The sequence below is a fragment of the Accipiter gentilis genome, chromosome 33, assembly GCF_929443795.1.
Source record: "Accipiter gentilis chromosome 33, bAccGen1.1, whole genome shotgun sequence".
Taxonomy (NCBI): domain Eukaryota; kingdom Metazoa; phylum Chordata; class Aves; order Accipitriformes; family Accipitridae; genus Astur; species Astur gentilis.
Genome location: NC_064912.1, coordinates 19,057,441 through 19,072,737, shown reverse-complemented (window position 1 = coordinate 19,072,737; position 15,297 = coordinate 19,057,441). Strand labels below are relative to the sequence as shown.

At 52.3% G+C, this 15,297-nt stretch overlaps 3 protein-coding genes, 1 long non-coding RNA gene and 1 other non-coding gene across 7 annotated transcripts; 2 read left to right on the top strand and 3 right to left on the bottom strand.

Annotated features, from left to right (window-relative positions):
* On the bottom strand, positions 1 to 907 carry LOC126034078 (uncharacterized). The gene is made up of 2 exons (XR_007504541.1): positions 693 to 907; positions 1 to 319 (listed from the first exon to the last, which is right to left on the bottom strand). It is a non-coding gene; the product is annotated as an uncharacterized LOC126034078 (long non-coding RNA).
* Positions 401 to 527, bottom strand: LOC126034333 (small nucleolar RNA ACA64). Its single transcript, XR_007504591.1, has one exon. It is a non-coding gene; the product is annotated as a small nucleolar RNA ACA64 (small nucleolar RNA).
* Positions 908 to 974: 67 nt separating the features above from the next.
* Positions 975 to 3,896, top strand: RPS2 (ribosomal protein S2). Its single transcript, XM_049791320.1, has 7 exons — positions 975 to 1,249; positions 1,344 to 1,433; positions 1,894 to 2,001; positions 2,600 to 2,773; positions 2,856 to 3,015; positions 3,482 to 3,573; positions 3,773 to 3,896. Exons 1-7 carry the CDS (start codon positions 1,094 to 1,096, stop codon positions 3,851 to 3,853), a joined length of 861 nt encoding a protein of 286 aa, XP_049647277.1. The 5' UTR covers positions 975 to 1,093; the 3' UTR covers positions 3,854 to 3,896.
* A 454-nt stretch (positions 3,897 to 4,350) lies between these two features.
* Positions 4,351 to 6,277, bottom strand: NDUFB10 (NADH:ubiquinone oxidoreductase subunit B10). The gene is made up of 4 exons (XM_049791321.1): positions 6,059 to 6,277; positions 5,226 to 5,364; positions 4,704 to 4,843; positions 4,351 to 4,563 (listed from the first exon to the last, which is right to left on the bottom strand). The coding sequence occupies exons 1-4, from the start codon at positions 6,204 to 6,206 to the stop codon at positions 4,463 to 4,465; spliced, it is 528 nt and encodes a 175-aa protein (XP_049647278.1). The 5' UTR covers positions 6,207 to 6,277; the 3' UTR covers positions 4,351 to 4,462.
* On the top strand, positions 4,840 to 15,208 carry RPL3L (ribosomal protein L3 like). Of its 3 annotated transcripts, none has more exons than XM_049791316.1 (10): positions 4,840 to 4,927; positions 7,688 to 7,880; positions 8,519 to 8,687; positions 9,576 to 9,711; positions 10,878 to 11,064; positions 11,619 to 11,779; positions 12,067 to 12,168; positions 12,796 to 12,891; positions 13,413 to 13,532; positions 15,094 to 15,208. In XM_049791316.1, exons 1-10 carry the CDS (start codon positions 4,865 to 4,867, stop codon positions 15,148 to 15,150), a joined length of 1,284 nt encoding a protein of 427 aa, XP_049647273.1. In that variant the 5' UTR covers positions 4,840 to 4,864; the 3' UTR covers positions 15,151 to 15,208. The 3 variants fall into 3 exon arrangements, with proteins under 3 accessions (XP_049647273.1, XP_049647276.1, XP_049647275.1); XM_049791319.1 differs by lacking the exon at positions 4,840 to 4,927 and adding an exon at positions 6,485 to 6,695; XM_049791318.1 differs by lacking the exon at positions 4,840 to 4,927 and adding an exon at positions 6,763 to 6,835.
* Positions 15,209 to 15,297: the final 89 nt, after the last annotated feature.

The following is a 15,297-nucleotide window of genomic DNA, read 5'->3' as shown; positions in this document are numbered from 1 at the left end:
TTTCAAATAATTCATCTTTTATTGCGCATAAAAACATGTAACTGAATCCTCTCACAGCCCTCCGGCTGCGAGTACTCTTGTCATCATCCGCTAGAGCATCCCCTTTGCTTTGCCAGGCTCACCTTCACCAGTGGCCAAGAGCAACGAACGAGGCCGAAGGAGAAGCAGCAGCCCACTGCACCGCACGCCCTGGGGCTGGCAGCTCACAGCCGGGAAGGTAGGGCTGAGCTCTGCCACCTCCAGCAGCACCGGCAGGTCCGCTCCTCTCCATCAGCCGTCCGTCAGGGAAGGCCGAGCACTCCCGGGCCGCGCTCCGCACCTGCCGGCGGAGGAGAAAGTCGCTCTGAGAAACAGCCATAACCTCAGCACGCGTTATTCCCCCACGCATCCACAATACAGGGGTTATGGGAACATGGGTTTCACTCCCCACACACGTTACCGTGGGCAATAAGCTTAATGTTCCCTATGCTGTCGGCACAGTTATCTCACCGGGGGCCACAGGAGACCTCAAGTGATTTTCAGACCGCGCCTAACACCCACAGCTAACACGAACCCCAAAGAACCTTCCAAGGCTGTTCACTGAGGCCCTCCCCTCCCTACACCAGCTCGGACAACACCAGAAACACACCCTAATAGGGTTTTTAAAAGCTTAAGGAGCGCACCAAACGGCACACAGCACTTCCCCACCTCACCTCCGCTCCGCTCGCCTTAGAATGACCCTTATGCGCGTGCGCACTCCCTTATATAGGGGCGACGCGCATGCGCACGGCTGCCAGCGGGTCTGTTCGCCCCGCACCCTGTATAAGTGAGCGGGAGGCGCTGTTCTGCACAGTAATGTATTCCTCATTCATCGCGCGGGGCTCGCACGGCGGGGCGGTGCTCTCGCGAGATCTCCGCGCAGTATAAATAGCCAGCGGCGGGGCGGTAAGGCCTTCTACTGTGAGAGCTCACGTAAGCGGGCGGGGCGGGCAGTATGGCGCCGGGGGAGCGGCGCGGCCTGCGCTCCATCCGCCCCCATCGGGGCCGCGTAGCCGGTTCCCGCTAGGGTGGCGGCGGTATCCCGGCTAACGTCCCCTTCTCTCTACTCTAGCAAATGGCGGACGACGCCGGTGCTGCGGGAGGTGCGGGAGCGGCCCGAGGGGGTTTCCGCGGCGGCTTCGGGACCGGGCTGCGGGGCCGCGGGCGCGGCCGCGGTAGGGGCCGAGGAAGAGGCCGCGGGGCTCGCGGAGGCAAGGCCGAAGATAAGGAAGTAAGTGGTTGCCGGGGCCGGAGGGGGGCTGCGCGGGGCTGTCCCGGGTGGCGAGGGGCTGCCGGTGACCCTTTTCCACGGATTTCTTTGCTAGTGGATTCCTGTCACCAAGCTTGGTCGCCTGGTCAAGGATATGAAGATCAAGTCTCTCGAGGAGATCTATCTCTTCTCGCTTCCGATCAAGGTAAGCTGCTGTGAAGGCTGAAGTAACATGCAGCAGAATCTTAATCTGAACTGCAGAGCTCGCAGTAGTTGCTACGTTTGCTGTTCGGGATGCTCAGGTTAAGAGTGGTCCTGTTAATGATGATGGGAGCTGAGGACCGATGCAGTCGCTTGTAGTGAAGTGTGGTGGGTTTTGTGTGTTACCTTCTGCCTTGTGTGGAGAGGGCAACATGCTGCTCGAGTGTTTCACTGTCATAGTTCTGCTCGGTGATGGAAAAAATGAAATTTTAACTTGCTATGTTGGACTGCTTAGCATGCTGAATAAGTTTGTGCCTGCAAAATATAATGTAGTTAAATACCTATCACTTAAAATACATGTCTGTAGGATTGTTGAACTTAAATTGTAGGAACCTTACTAGCTGTGTTGTGTTTGTTTAAAAAGTGTGGCCTTGTGTGACTGATTAAATGACTGACTCTTGCAGGAGTCAGAGATCATCGATTTCTTCCTGGGGTCTTCTCTGAAAGATGAGGTTTTGAAGATCATGCCTGTCCAGAAACAGACTCGCGCTGGTCAGCGTACCAGGTTTAAGGTAGCCTATTTCTTCTGTTTTGTTATGTTGAAAACTTGGAGTGTGTTGTCTGCTGCTTTTTTGGTATTGTATTAATGAATTAGTTTAAATACCTTTATTTCTTTTAGCATCTAGTAAATATTTTGGTATGGGGAACAGCTTGTGTAGCTTACAAAGTTACTGTATTAACTTTAAACCCCTAGTAATATGTTCAAGTGTTACTGAAACAGCCTTAGCGTGAAATTAAGTCGTGCTTGTGCAGCAATGTTGGCTTTGCAGGGCCTGTGGTGGAGAGAGAAGTCTCAGGTATAAAGAGGGAATGCTGTTTGGAAATTATTAGGACTTTTGACTAGTATGAGGCTGTAGCAGGGAATTGAATCCCAATTCAGCTGTTTTTGACTGAAGGACAAGCTCTAAGGGGAAAAATGGGCTTCTTGAACTGTGAGCTCTGCTGTGCAAGTTTTAGCAGGTGCTGATTTGTACTTGGAGTGAGCTGTGGGTGTTCACTGCTGAGCATGCACCTCGGGTTGTCCTTGGTGAGAGAGATGGACTGTGTTCTGCTGAGAGAGTGTTCCTGTGCAGTGTGGCTGCCACTAAGAGCTTTTTTTTTTGACCCTAGGCTTTTGTCGCTATTGGGGACTACAACGGCCATGTCGGTCTTGGTGTTAAATGCTCTAAAGAAGTTGCCACTGCTATTCGTGGGGCAATTATTTTAGCCAAATTATCCATTGTACCTGTACGACGAGGCTATTGGGGGAACAAGATCGGCAAGCCACACACTGTGCCTTGCAAGGTGAGAATGACTTGCTGGGCCGGGTCGCAGTGATCGTGCTGTAGCCTGTGTTTTGGGAGCTCTACCTGTTGTGTTTGCCTAGGTCACTGGCCGGTGTGGATCTGTCCTGGTGCGTCTGATCCCGGCGCCCCGTGGTACAGGGATTGTGTCAGCTCCTGTCCCTAAGAAGCTGCTGATGATGGCTGGTATCGATGACTGTTACACCTCAGCCAGGGGCTGCACTGCCACCCTTGGCAACTTTGGTAAGCTTTAGGCTTTCGTGTGGTAGCTTAGCTGTACGTGCTGCTGTTTTTGTCATTGATGGGGATGCAATGTACCTTCTGTAGTATTTTTTAATCTTTGTGGAATCAAAAGCTTCTTGCAGTCAAGTAGAAGCCGGGACTTTGCTGATAACTTTTACAGTGCAAGCTAGTTCTGCTGTAGATGATCCTGAAGCTCCGTAATAGTTAATTGCAAGAAACTGTGTTTTTATGTGCATTGATGGTAAAAAAAGAAATCTCCCAATCTGCGCGATTGCACTTGTTTGAAGTAGTGTAATTGTCGTAAATGGAGAGAGAAAGAAACTTGAGTTTTGTGTGCATTATCAGAGAGATCCTCCTGTGGTCTCCCTGTTCCTTCCTAAATTCTACATTTTTGGAGCTGCATGGGCAGGTACTAGTGAGGGGGTTTCTGTAGCTCTGACAAGCAATCTTTGACTTCTATCCGTAGCTAAAGCCACCTTCGATGCCATCTCCAAGACCTACAGTTATCTGACCCCTGACCTCTGGAAAGAGACTGTGTTCACCAAGTCTCCTTACCAGGTAAGAGTATTTCTGCAATTTGCAGAAACAAAGGAAATAAGAAGAAAGCTCTGAAATATGAAGTAAAAATGTTTGATCTCAACTACCCCAGTTGTCCCCCCACACACACCTTGTTGGAAAGGGGTATGTGCTGAGAAACCCCTGATAGTGGCTTAAGAAAATAAAGCACTGTTTGTGTTTTTTTGTTTGTTTTTTTCAGGAGTTCACTGATCATCTGGCAAAGACCCACACCAGAGTCTCGGTGCAGAGAACCCAGGCAGCTGCTGTGGCAACGACTTAAGTGGTTTTTGTACCAGACAATAAAGTCATCAGTGAACAAGAAACTGTGATTGGTTTGACGGGATGGTTAATGCCTTGGGCAGATGGGTGAAATCTCTGCTGGGGATTTGAGTAGGTTCAGGTCTGTGGGCCAGAGCCCGAACATCTGTTGAATGAAATAGTATGTTATGTTATCCTGATCCTTGTTAATCATGTATTAATCCTAAATGGGGTCTAGAACCAGCTCTGAGGATTAATGTGCTGTCCTATAGCATGTAATCTTTACCCTGAGAGAATTCTCTGCCAGGGCTGGGCAGAGCAGCACAGTGTTTCTGTTGGTTCATGGAGGTAGGGGAGAGCTCCAGAGGGGAAATCCCAGTGAGGGCAGCCAGAGTGCCTGGAGGTGGGGGCTGACTGTGGTTCAGAGGATGGTAACAATCAACTGGAATGCAGAGCTGAAAAAGGAAGAATTCTCTTAAGTGTTTGCAGATCTTTTCAAAGAATGAGTCTAGATTCTGGTTGTATGGCAGATGTCTGGGTTGCACATTTATTGTAGAGGTCAACAGCGTCAAAGATGCGACATGCAGTATTTGATACATCCACCACCATAGGAGGTGCTAACCATTTAGATCTACTGAGATGCCTTTGCTTGTGCCTTCCTCTCCTCCATCATCCTGTGCTTCTGCTTCATCAGGCATGTCCTTGCATTTCCATGGACACCAAGATCACCATCTAAAAAGAAAGTCTAAAAAGTCTTCTAAAAAGAAACAAGCCTCTGTTCCACGGGAAGTCTGGGAGGTGGCTTAAAGACCCCCTTTTCCTGCATGCTGTCACAGCTGCAGCAGAGGTGTGCAGGCTGTCACTGTACTCACATCTGTCCTGGTATGCCTTGGTGACCTGTGCCAGCTGCTCCGCCTCCTTGGCGCAGTTCTGGAACTGGTTGGGTCCTTCCCTCTGCTTGCAGGCACCTAGCCTTTCCCGGACTATCTCCACGATTTCCTGATCAACCATCCTGCGGGAAAGATGATGACAAATGCAACGACAGCCAAGAGATGATAGAAAAGCTGAACAAAGGGGCAACGATACCCTCTGGAAGGTCAGCTCTGGGTTTTTACAGGATCCTGCCCTGTCCTGCAGCAGTGCTGTAGGAACCAGGCTGTGTGGGAGGATGTGTCCTAATGCCACCCTGCTCAGCCCAGGTGTGCTGCAGGGGACAGCAGGCCTACAAAAAGGGGTGTTCTGTAATGGGGTAGGCAGGAGGTGCTGCCTCAACACCCCAAACTCCACCAAGATGTTGTGAGTTCAAGACAACTGCTGCAGTTCCCAGGGCTGACTAACCAGAGCAGCGTGCTCCGCTGTGGTCTCGCCTGGTGTCAGCCCAGTGACAGCCATACCTGTCCCTCCTCCACTGTGCTTCGGCCTCGTAGAAGCAGAGGTAGTCACCCTCCAGACACTCGCTCAGGTCGGGCACACGGCGAAACTTCTGATGGTAGTAGTAGAACTTGTTCTTGGCTTGCTGGCGCTCGATCCACTCTGCAGCAACAGCCTCACAGTCAAATGCCCCTGGCCCACAACTAGCGAGTGGACGCCATGTCTGAGTCCAGCTTGGAGCTCCCCGCCCGTGTGCCCATCTGCCTGTCAGTCCTCCTCTCTGTGCTGTGTTCCTGTCTGTGCCCCATGTCCTTGTGTCTGTCCCTGCTGTGTCCTTGTCTGCGCCCCACGTCCCTGTCCCTCTGTCTGTGTCCCATGTCCCAGTGTCCATGCTGTGTTCTTGTCTGTGCCCCACGTCCCTAGGTCTGTCCCTCTGTGCTGTCCCATGTCCCAGTGTCCATGCTGTGTTCTTGTCTGTGCCCCAGTGACCGTGTCTGTCCTCCTGTCCCTGCTATGTCCTTGTCTGTGTCCCATGTCTGTGTGTCTGTCCCTGATGTATCCTTGTCTGTGCCCCACACCCCTGTGCCTGTCCCTCTGTCTGTCTGTGTCCCGTGTCCATCCTGTGTTCTGGTCTGTGTCCCACATCCCTGTGCCTGTCCCGCCCTCTGTCTGTCTGTCCCAGTGCCCACGCTGTGTTCGTGTCCCACGTCCTCGCGTCTTTGCCCCGTGCCCGTCTCGCTGCCCGAGTTCCCCCTGCCCCCCCCCTGCCGTGCCGCGGCCCGGCTCCCGCAGCCGTCGCCCACCGCGCTAGTGAGGGGGGCCCAGCCGCCCCGGGAGGGTCTCGGCCCGCCGGTACCTCGGACGAAGGTGACGGGCGCGTCGATGACATAGTTGAAGACGGTCTGGATGAAGTTGATCGGGTTGGGCACCGACGTGATCCTCTCGGACTCGGGGGTGCGGGTCGGAGGCACCTTGTACGCCTCCCAGTCCCTGTCCTCCGGCATGGCGGCGGCAGCGGGCCCGGCGGGAGGCGCGGAGAAGATGGCGGCGCCCCACACAGCCCCGGCGGCGGGGGTCAGAGGGCGCCGCTCTGCGCATGCGCCGCCGAGCCTGGTGCATGCTGGGAGATGTAGTCCGCGCCCGCCCCACCCCCCCCCCCACCCCCCCCCAGGCTCCGGCCTGGAGGCTCAGCAGAGCCCGCCCGCACAACCGGGTCTATTGCCTCGATCTTTTTTCCAGTCAGAATCACAAAGTCTTTCTTGCCTGGGCTGATGGAGGGATTTTTAGTCTGCCTCTACCCAGAGCTGCCGGCTGCACTGAGCTCGGGCTGCCCGGTGCTGACGGCTCTGGGTGTGTGGTGCCCCATTAGGAACCTGTCGGAAGGGCTGCCATTCGAGTTCAAGTTGTTTAGGAGGGAGAAATGTAAACCGAGACACCGGCAATTGACCTTTATCACACCGCAACTGTTACGTCCAACCTGCCAGCTTGGCCAAGTACGAAATGAACATAGCAGCGGGTGAAGCTAGGAGCTAAATTTGTGTCTTCAGACCGATAACCATCTTAAGTATTAGACGGGAGAGGCACTTACTGATAGCCTCTTTCCGCGGCTGACCTGGGCTGAAGACGTCCCATGGTTTGTAAAGCTCGGCACTGCTACCTTTCAATTGTGTGGAGAGGGACAGTGAGCAGGGCTGGGTTACCGGCGGTGTTAGTGCAGCTGAAATGGGGTCAAACTTGACATGTCTCCACTTGGGCTGGAAAATAAGCTCGGTGGAAAGTGCAACCAGGTGCTGGGACCAATCTTAGCAAGGAGGGAGTTGCAGTGGAGGTAGATCTAACCCTTCGCTGCTTGGGCTGACCCCCAGTTCCCCTGCCTCAAAGCCAATTGTGTGCAAACTTGTCCATGTCTCTAAAGCGCTGTTGCTTTTCTCTGCCTGGCTCAGCATGACCTTGCGATTGGGGTTTATATATTTAGCTCTTCTAATTTGGTTTTCAAGGTGCATATTTAACCTGCGCATGTTCTTATTACTGATTCCTTTGGGTATCCTTTCCCGTTTCTTCTGATCTTTAGCTGTGCTTGCTTGGTGCCATTTGCCTTGACGACATGAAGCCCATGAATTCTTAGCAGGCCCTTTTGGTGTTGCAGACTACAAAATAACTCATTATAATTAACATCACAGAAGGGCAGACCTATTATTTCTCCTTCAAAGTCCTTAAGCAGGAGGGAGATTATGTTCAAGTTTTTCTATTTCATTGGCACCATTTGTCCAGAAACTTGTTAAATTCTTCCATGCACATGACGGAAGTTTGAACAAAATCCCTTCCTGTTATGAGTTCTTTTTGTCATGTTGGAACCGAGGAAAAGCCCAGAATCCCTCCAGCATTCACTGATGTTAAAGGGGAGATTTCCTGTTGTGCTTTGGTTTCCTAGCGTCTTCTGGAACCTGAAAGTGAAGCTGACCTTTTTTGTTCTTCCTCTCCGCAGTCCCACCGCAAGTTCTCTGCTCCCAGGCATGGCCACCTGGGCTTCCTCCCCCACAAGAGAAGCCGTCGCCACCGAGGGAAGGTGAAGACGTGGCCTAAGGATGATCCCAGCAAACCAGTCCACCTGACAGCTTTCCTGGGCTACAAAGCTGGCATGACACACACTGTGCGGGAGGTGCACAGACCTGGGCTCAGTAAGGCTTGGCTGATGGAAGCAGGGAGCCACATCCAAGAGGGAAACGAGGGAACAGACTTCTTGGTGGGAAAGGCTGCTCCTGGGAATGGGCGGCGGAGCACTTAGCTTCCAGGCTATCTGCCATAATGCTGTCCAGATCTTAGAAGGCCAAAGGCCACTTCATGGCCAGTGTGAGCTGAGTCCGGGGGTTCCTGGGAAGTTCCCACACTTGTATGGTGACTAGTGGTTTGTTGGATCCTGCTGGCAGAAGGACCCTCCAGGGTAACTACCTGACAAATCCTGGGCTTGGAGCATCTTGCTGGGGAAGTTTATAATGTTACCGTCCAGGATGCCCACAGGATTGGAGCCAAACTCCAGGGCAAGAATCATCCAATGTACTGCTTCCCCCAACGTGGGGAAGATGGGTTAAAGTATGCTGGGCCACAGGGTCTAACCTGTTCAGTGTCTGGGGATCAAACCCTGCGTGGTCCTCCAGCAGGTGGGAGATGGAAGGGCTGAGGCCGGCTGTGAGAGCAGAGTGTGACCTTGCCCCCAGCACGTTGCTGCCTCGCTGTAACGGCATGGGCCATGAATGCCTTCAGGGAATGATCTGATCCTAGATGATGCTGAGCACCATTTCCCTTTGCTATCTTGCAGAGACCTCCAAAAGGGAGGAGGTGGAGGCTGTGACCATCATTGAGACCCCCCCAATGGTGGTGGTGGGTGTCGTGGGGTACATCGAAACACCGAAGGGCTTGAGGAATTTCAAGACTGTTTTTGCTGAGCACATCAGCGATGAGTGCCGACGGCGCTTCTACAAGAACTGGTACGTGCCTCTGTGGCTGGGGAGGGTCCTTGAGGCACTGCATGTGGGGAGCTCCTTGCAGGTCTTCTCCACAGGCTGTCCATGATGCCCAGCCATTGCAAACAGCTCAGCTACTGGCAGCTGGCTCTGAGGTGGAGTGAAACAGCTATTTGTTTAGTCATGCACAGAGACACTGGAAACAGCTTGATGCTGGGAATCAGCATATGCATATGTAAATTTATTCTAATAGTTGAACTAAGTTAGCTTTCTCCACGATATCATATGGCAGTGCGTGCTGCAGGTTCGCTTTCCTTTGTGTAGGTCGGGCCCATCTACTCTCCATTAAATTGGGATACTTGAACTGAGGCACCAATTGAAGGGAGTAAAACCAGATTTGTCAGGGGAAAAATTGATGCAGAATGTCACCTCTGGCCCTTGTAAACATCAACGCCCCAAATCCCACACCAGCAGAGAAGAAAATGGAAACATGAATTTCATAACTCTAGGAATCGTGTCTCCTGCGAAAGTGCCATTGAGATCCACCCACCACATGCCTCTGATCCCTGTTGGAGCCTGTTTTCTCCTTTTTCCACTTAGCTCTGATTTTGCGCTTCTATTTTGATGGCACTGAGCCAGTCAGTGGGAGACAACTGGATTCCTCATGCAAAAAGGTTTGAATTACCAGCCCTTTTCACAGCTCATTATTCACTTTCCTCTTCCCACCTCAAAGCCCTGTGTCGTGGCCCCGACAGTCAGGCGAGGTTCAGGTATCCACAGGTACCTTGTGCCTTCGGGGAAATGTCTGGCAAGGTGATCTGTCCCCCCACGCTGCGCTGTCTCAGGGCACAGGGAAGTGCAGAAGCACTTCACCGTTCAGCTCTGCTGGATGTTAAAACACTTTTGTCGTAGGCACAAGAGCAAGAAGAAGGCGTTCACCAAGTACTGCAAAAAATGGCAGGATGAGGATGGCAAAAGGCAGCTGGAGAAGGATTTTGCGGCTATGAAAAAGTACTGCAAGGTCATTCGTGTCATTGTACACACGCAGGTCAGAGCCTCACCCTGGGGGGGTGGGCAAGGGGGGGGCTCAGGGTCTTCCTCAGCTCGGGAGCGTGGTGAGGGCCTGGAAGCCGGGATCATGGGGGTATCTTGGTGGGGTCACAGAAGGCTGAGCAGGCAGATGCCAGTCAGAGGGTGTGGGACAGGGCGTGCAGGTGATGGGAGATGCTGGCCGACCTTTCCAGCTACCTTCTGACACCAACCTTGTCCCTTTGAGCCGGGCTCAGCAGAGTTCCCTGCTGGGGGATTGCTGCAGGGGGCTGTGGCTCAGGCACGCTGGGGAGCCCACGCTCCCCATGGAGAAGAGCAGACTGCACAGAGCCTCAGCAGGTGGTGAGCCCTGTGTCAGCAAGAGACCTTAGGCCCCATGATCACCTCAAATTAGCAACGGGTGTCAAATGTTTGGGCAAAAATAACCCACGGGCAGGCACAGTTTTTCCAGATGCTGAATGCTGGATACACAGGGCCCATTTTCATGCTGATCCCTGGAGTTAATGGCTGCTTTGGAGTCTGGGACAGAGCTAAGCTGGCTCAAGGCTTTACTTGTGGTTGGCACAGACCCTCAAAGTCCCGCTGCAGTGATTTGGCAGGGGCTTTGCACAGGGAGCTGGAACTGGGAGAGAGCAGAGGCATCTCTTGGTGGGAACTAGAAATAACTGCTCAGTCTGGAAGCAGAGGTGGAGCACAACCAAAGGACAGGTGCTGACTCTGGCTCAGAGCACAGAGCTGCATCCTGTCTGGGCACAGCGTTCAGCCTCAGTGCTCTGGTGATGGGCTTCTCTGGGGCATTTACCATGGCTATTACTACTGCACTTAACTCTTGGGGTCGGATCTTGGGGTAGGATGAGGCTGGCCTGTTCCTGTGCTCCCTGGAGAGAGGGTGTGCATCAGCTCCTGCCTGGAATGGGAGCACTGGGAGTGGGGTGGTTGGACTCAAGGACAAGGAGTTGGGTCCAAGAGATATGTAGGCATGCTGACCCAGGTCGCTGGCTGTTACGGAAGGGCTTGACAGTGTGGTAGGGAGGGGTGGTGAAGAAGGCTGGCCCTGCTCACCCTCTGTGTCCCTCACAAGTGGTGGGTGATGCGGCCCTGGCCTCATGTTTGTGCCTGGGAGGTAAGGGGCAACATTTTTCCCTAATGCATTGTCTAATGCAGATGAAGCTGCTCCCACTGCGGCAGAAGAAGGCCCATGTGATGGAGATCCAGCTGAATGGCGGGACAGTTGCTGACAAGGTTGACTGGGTTCGTGAGAGGCTGGAGAAACAGGTTTCCGTGCACAGTGTCTTCAGCCAGAACGAGATGATTGATGTCATTGGTGTGACCAAGGGGCATGGGATGAAAGGTACAGAGCAAGGAGACCCTTGTGAGGGGCTTGGTTCTGTCCTTCTCATATGGCGCTGCCCATAAGGTATTGTTGGGGGAGGGGAGCGTTAGCCATGCTGAGAACCCACCAACTTATTGCACAGGGAGTAGCAAAGAGCCTCTGGACCTCAACCATGACATGCAGTTCCATTGTAGCAGAGCTTGGTTTCCTTAATCTCAGGAAAGGCCATGTTGTCTGCCATGCCCAGAGTCCTCCCAGGAGGCTCAGAGGCACTCTGAGTATGTAAAGCCACTGCACTTCTCACAAATGCCACGTGTGTGGAGGTGTGGGTGTTTCTGTGCATGTGCGTGGATGTGCTCAGCAGGAACATATCACAGTCTGATCAGATCCATGGGAAGTGAGAACAGTTCTGTGCTCTGGCCTCTCATGGTGGTGACAGCTCTTGGTCTCCTTCCAACATGGTGTCTTCTGAGAACTGCAGAAGAATGATGAGACTCTCGCCTCCCCAGCGCTCAGACACCAGCCCTGAATCTCCTCGATGTTCTCACCGCCCTGTCCGGTCACACTTTCAGGGGTGACAAGCCGTTGGCACACCAAGAAGCTCCCCAGGAAGACACACAAGGGCTTGCGCAAAGTTGCCTGCATCGGTGCCTGGCACCCGGCCCGGGTTGGCTACTCCATTGCTCGGGCTGGCCAGAAGGGCTACCACCATCGCACGGAGCTCAACAAGAAGGTATGGCCCAGACGGGCTCCCTCAGAGCACCACTGCGCCTTCCTGCCTTCCCTCCTCCCGTGCTGTCACCGTCCTTCTTTGCATGGTGGCCTCTGTACCCCCCAGCTTCTCAGATGTTTCCCTAGAGGTCTGCAGTGCTGTTGCTTTCCTTGTCTTTCCTGGTGCTTTTTCCCCGCTCAAGGGACACATCACAGGAGGCACATCTTGGTGAAAACCGCATTATCCCTGTGGCATCTGTCAGTGAGGAGGCAGGATAGTTGCCGTCTGCATTTCCTTTCCGTTCCTAGATTTACCGCATTGGCCATGGGATCCACGTGGAGGACGGCAAGGTGGTGAAGAACAACGCCTCGACACACTACGATGTCACGGAAAAGACCATTACGCCTCTGGTAAGGGCTGAGGGAGGAACAGGGCTGTGACTGGCCCTTGGCCCTGGCTGCAGGAATCTGAGCCAGGGAAGTAGTTCCTTGGCTGGGGACAGCTGCATAGGAAATGATTTGAAGGAAATTCACTGAAAGAAAGGCAGTGATTCCTTTCCTCATGGAAAACCATCTCTGTGAGGTGTTTTTTCAGGTCTATTGGTAGACCCAAACATTTAGCTTTCAGCTGATAACTTGGGCAGAAAATAAGAACTTTGTTTAAAAAGAAAAAGAAGTATAAATTACGTTAGAAATCTGATACTTAACAGATAAATGTTTGTTGCTTGGCTTAAAAATTCACTTTTGCATATTAAATAACCATTAACTCGGGAGCCTAGCCAGTTTACCCACATCCCCCAGGGAAGGAAGCAGGGTTACTGGTTCCCCAGCTCTTACGGGGTGCTCCTTAGCTGGGGTCATGCAGTCAGTGTGGCTGACATGCTCTGGTGGTCCCAAGCAGGCAACCTCAAGGGTGCAGAGGGTTGTTAGCTGGAAGGACAGTCAGTCACTACCTTCTTCTTCCCTTGCCACCTGTGGACGCGTCTGCTCCCATCCAGCTTTCCTGCCTGCCAACTGTCTCTCTACCTCTCTCCACAGGGTGGCTTTCCTCACTACGGGGAGGTCAACAATGACTTCCTCATGCTGAAAGGCTGCGTCGTGGGCACAAAGAAGCGTGTGCTCACCCTCCGTAAGGTGAGACTGCAGCCGGCGCTGGGAACGGACAGTCTGTAGCTCTCTGTGAACAGATTCACCATGTGGAGAATGCCGCTGCCTCCAAACGCTGGGCAGGGAGACTGGTCAGGTCCTTGACACTGCGTTGCAGTGGGGATGTGGCACATGAGTGTGGTGCTCAGTGAGACCATTTGCAGCTGGATGGTTTGTGGCAGCGTGCAGTCAGATTTACTGTCTTTGGAGACAGAAGCTGCAAGCCTTTGAGGGCTGTGATGCAGGGCCCAGAAATTGAAACCTTGGCCATAAGCAGATTGTGAGGAAACAAAATGCTAAGTGAAGAGTAGGCTCATTTCAGAGCTGCTCTGCAATCCAAGGCATCACCTGCCACCTAAGCACCAGGGTGTTTCTCTGAGAAGGCAGATTTTTGTGGAGATATTTGGCTAATGGATGCACCTAGGATATTTCAACCCTGCTTCCATCAGGGCAGATGTCCAGATTTTCTGTAATGATAAGCCTGATGCATTGTGACTCTTCTTTTTCAGTCCCTTCTGGTGCATACAAGCCGCCGGGCTCTGGAAGCCATTGAACTCAAATTCATTGATACTACTTCTAAGTTTGGCCATGGCTGCTTCCAGACAGCTCAGGAGAAGCGGGCTTTCATGGTGAGTTATGCTCTGCACCGGCTCCAGCTCCCAGGCCATGTTTGCATCTGGGGCTAAAGCAACTGATTGATTCCAACCAAGCATCTGCTTCTCAATATAACAACAGCCAAATGAGTGATCAGGACCGTCTTGCATAAAAGACAGGCATGAATTCAATTCACACAGCAGATATTATGCTAAGGAAGAACATGATGGTTGTGTGAGTGATCCAAGACAACCCAACTAGCAAATAATATACCATATGGCCAACCAGTTTCCATTCACCACAGGATGTTTTAAACAAGCAGTTAACTTGGCAGGCACTGCATTGGACATATGGTCCCTTTCACCCGTAATTGTGCACTTCTTTGATTTGTTTGGAATGATTTATAACTTTAATGATCTTAAGAGGAAAAGGTTGGGTCAAATTCAGACACAAATTTGCAATTCTTTTGTCAGGAAGCTTTCAAAAAGGCCAAGGAGTGTATTTTTCTTAAATCCAGAGCAAAAAAAAAAAAAAAAAAAAAAAAAAAAAAATTAAATAAATCCAAAACAAGCAGAGTTTCTTGAATAGTTTTGCAACTTATACCAGGCTGGTGCATAAGTCTGAATGTGAAATTGAGGAAGCATTAAGTAAGCCAGGCCTTCAGCTAGCAGAAATGAAAGAAACAACTGCTTGCATACCACGCAGACGTAAACCATGTCTGGATCTGGCCTGTCAGCTAGAAGTCCCATGTGAAACAGGCTAAGCCTCCTTAGCCCTGGGAAGGGGGATTGGCTATGCAGTGCCTTTGCAGAGCTCTTTAGAGGTTAAGCTGATTTCCTTTATCTCAGTGTTAGGAGCTTGTTCTGTGTTCTGCTCTTGCTGTCACTGCAAGTCCTGAGTAGCTGTGATGTGGATCTTAGTGACAGGAGGTGGTTTTACCTGGTTGCAGCTGTTTTCTTTGCCATTTTCTACTGCTGGGTGAGAGTTTCCCCCGTGTATACTGTGGCAAAACTTTACATTTGGCTGGAAGTAGAGGCACATAAGTAATTCTTGCCGTCTGCTCCCATAGGACTTATTTGGTCTGGGACAACCTCATTTCTTAGCTGGTGGAAATCCCTCAGGCTCTGTTGAGTTGGCTGATGAGAACCTGTGCCTTTGGCTGTGGGAGGCCTTGCCTCCTCCAGGGCTCATACAGCAGCAGCTCAGCAGCCGCTCCACCACCGTGGGCTCCTGGTAGCGTTCATCAGCACAATTACTGCTCCTCTCCATATCCCCTGACTGCAGGACAGCCCGCCTGGCTCGGAGCAGGTCACTCATTGCTGCTTTCTGGCTGCTTTTGTGCTGTCCAGAGAAACAAACCCTTTGTGTGAGGGCAATGACGTTCCGCTTGTGATTCCTGCAGGGCTAGGGAGGCCCCGGGAGTGGTTCGTGAATGGCGGCACAGAGCTTCCAGCCGGGGAGCAGAGACCAGGAGCAGCCTTGCACAGCAGAAAGGGGCCAGAGCTGCATTTCTGCTCCCCGCAGCTCAGATGCAGCCTTGTAGGCCAGGTTTGTCTGTCACTAACACTGAGAGCTCTCCTCTCTGCTCTCTTCCAGGGCCCTCAGAAGAAACACTTGGTGAAAGGGAAGCCAGGAGTGCAGGAAGAGCTGTAAGGACTCAGATATGCAAGGCTGCCTAACTGGGCACCTTCAATAAAAAGGCTTCAAGTCATGCCTGCTGCCTGTCTTCCTTCTGGAGGGGTGTCCTGCCTGTATTCGGTGCTGCCTGTGGGCAGCAGTGTGTCGAGGCTCCTCAGCAGA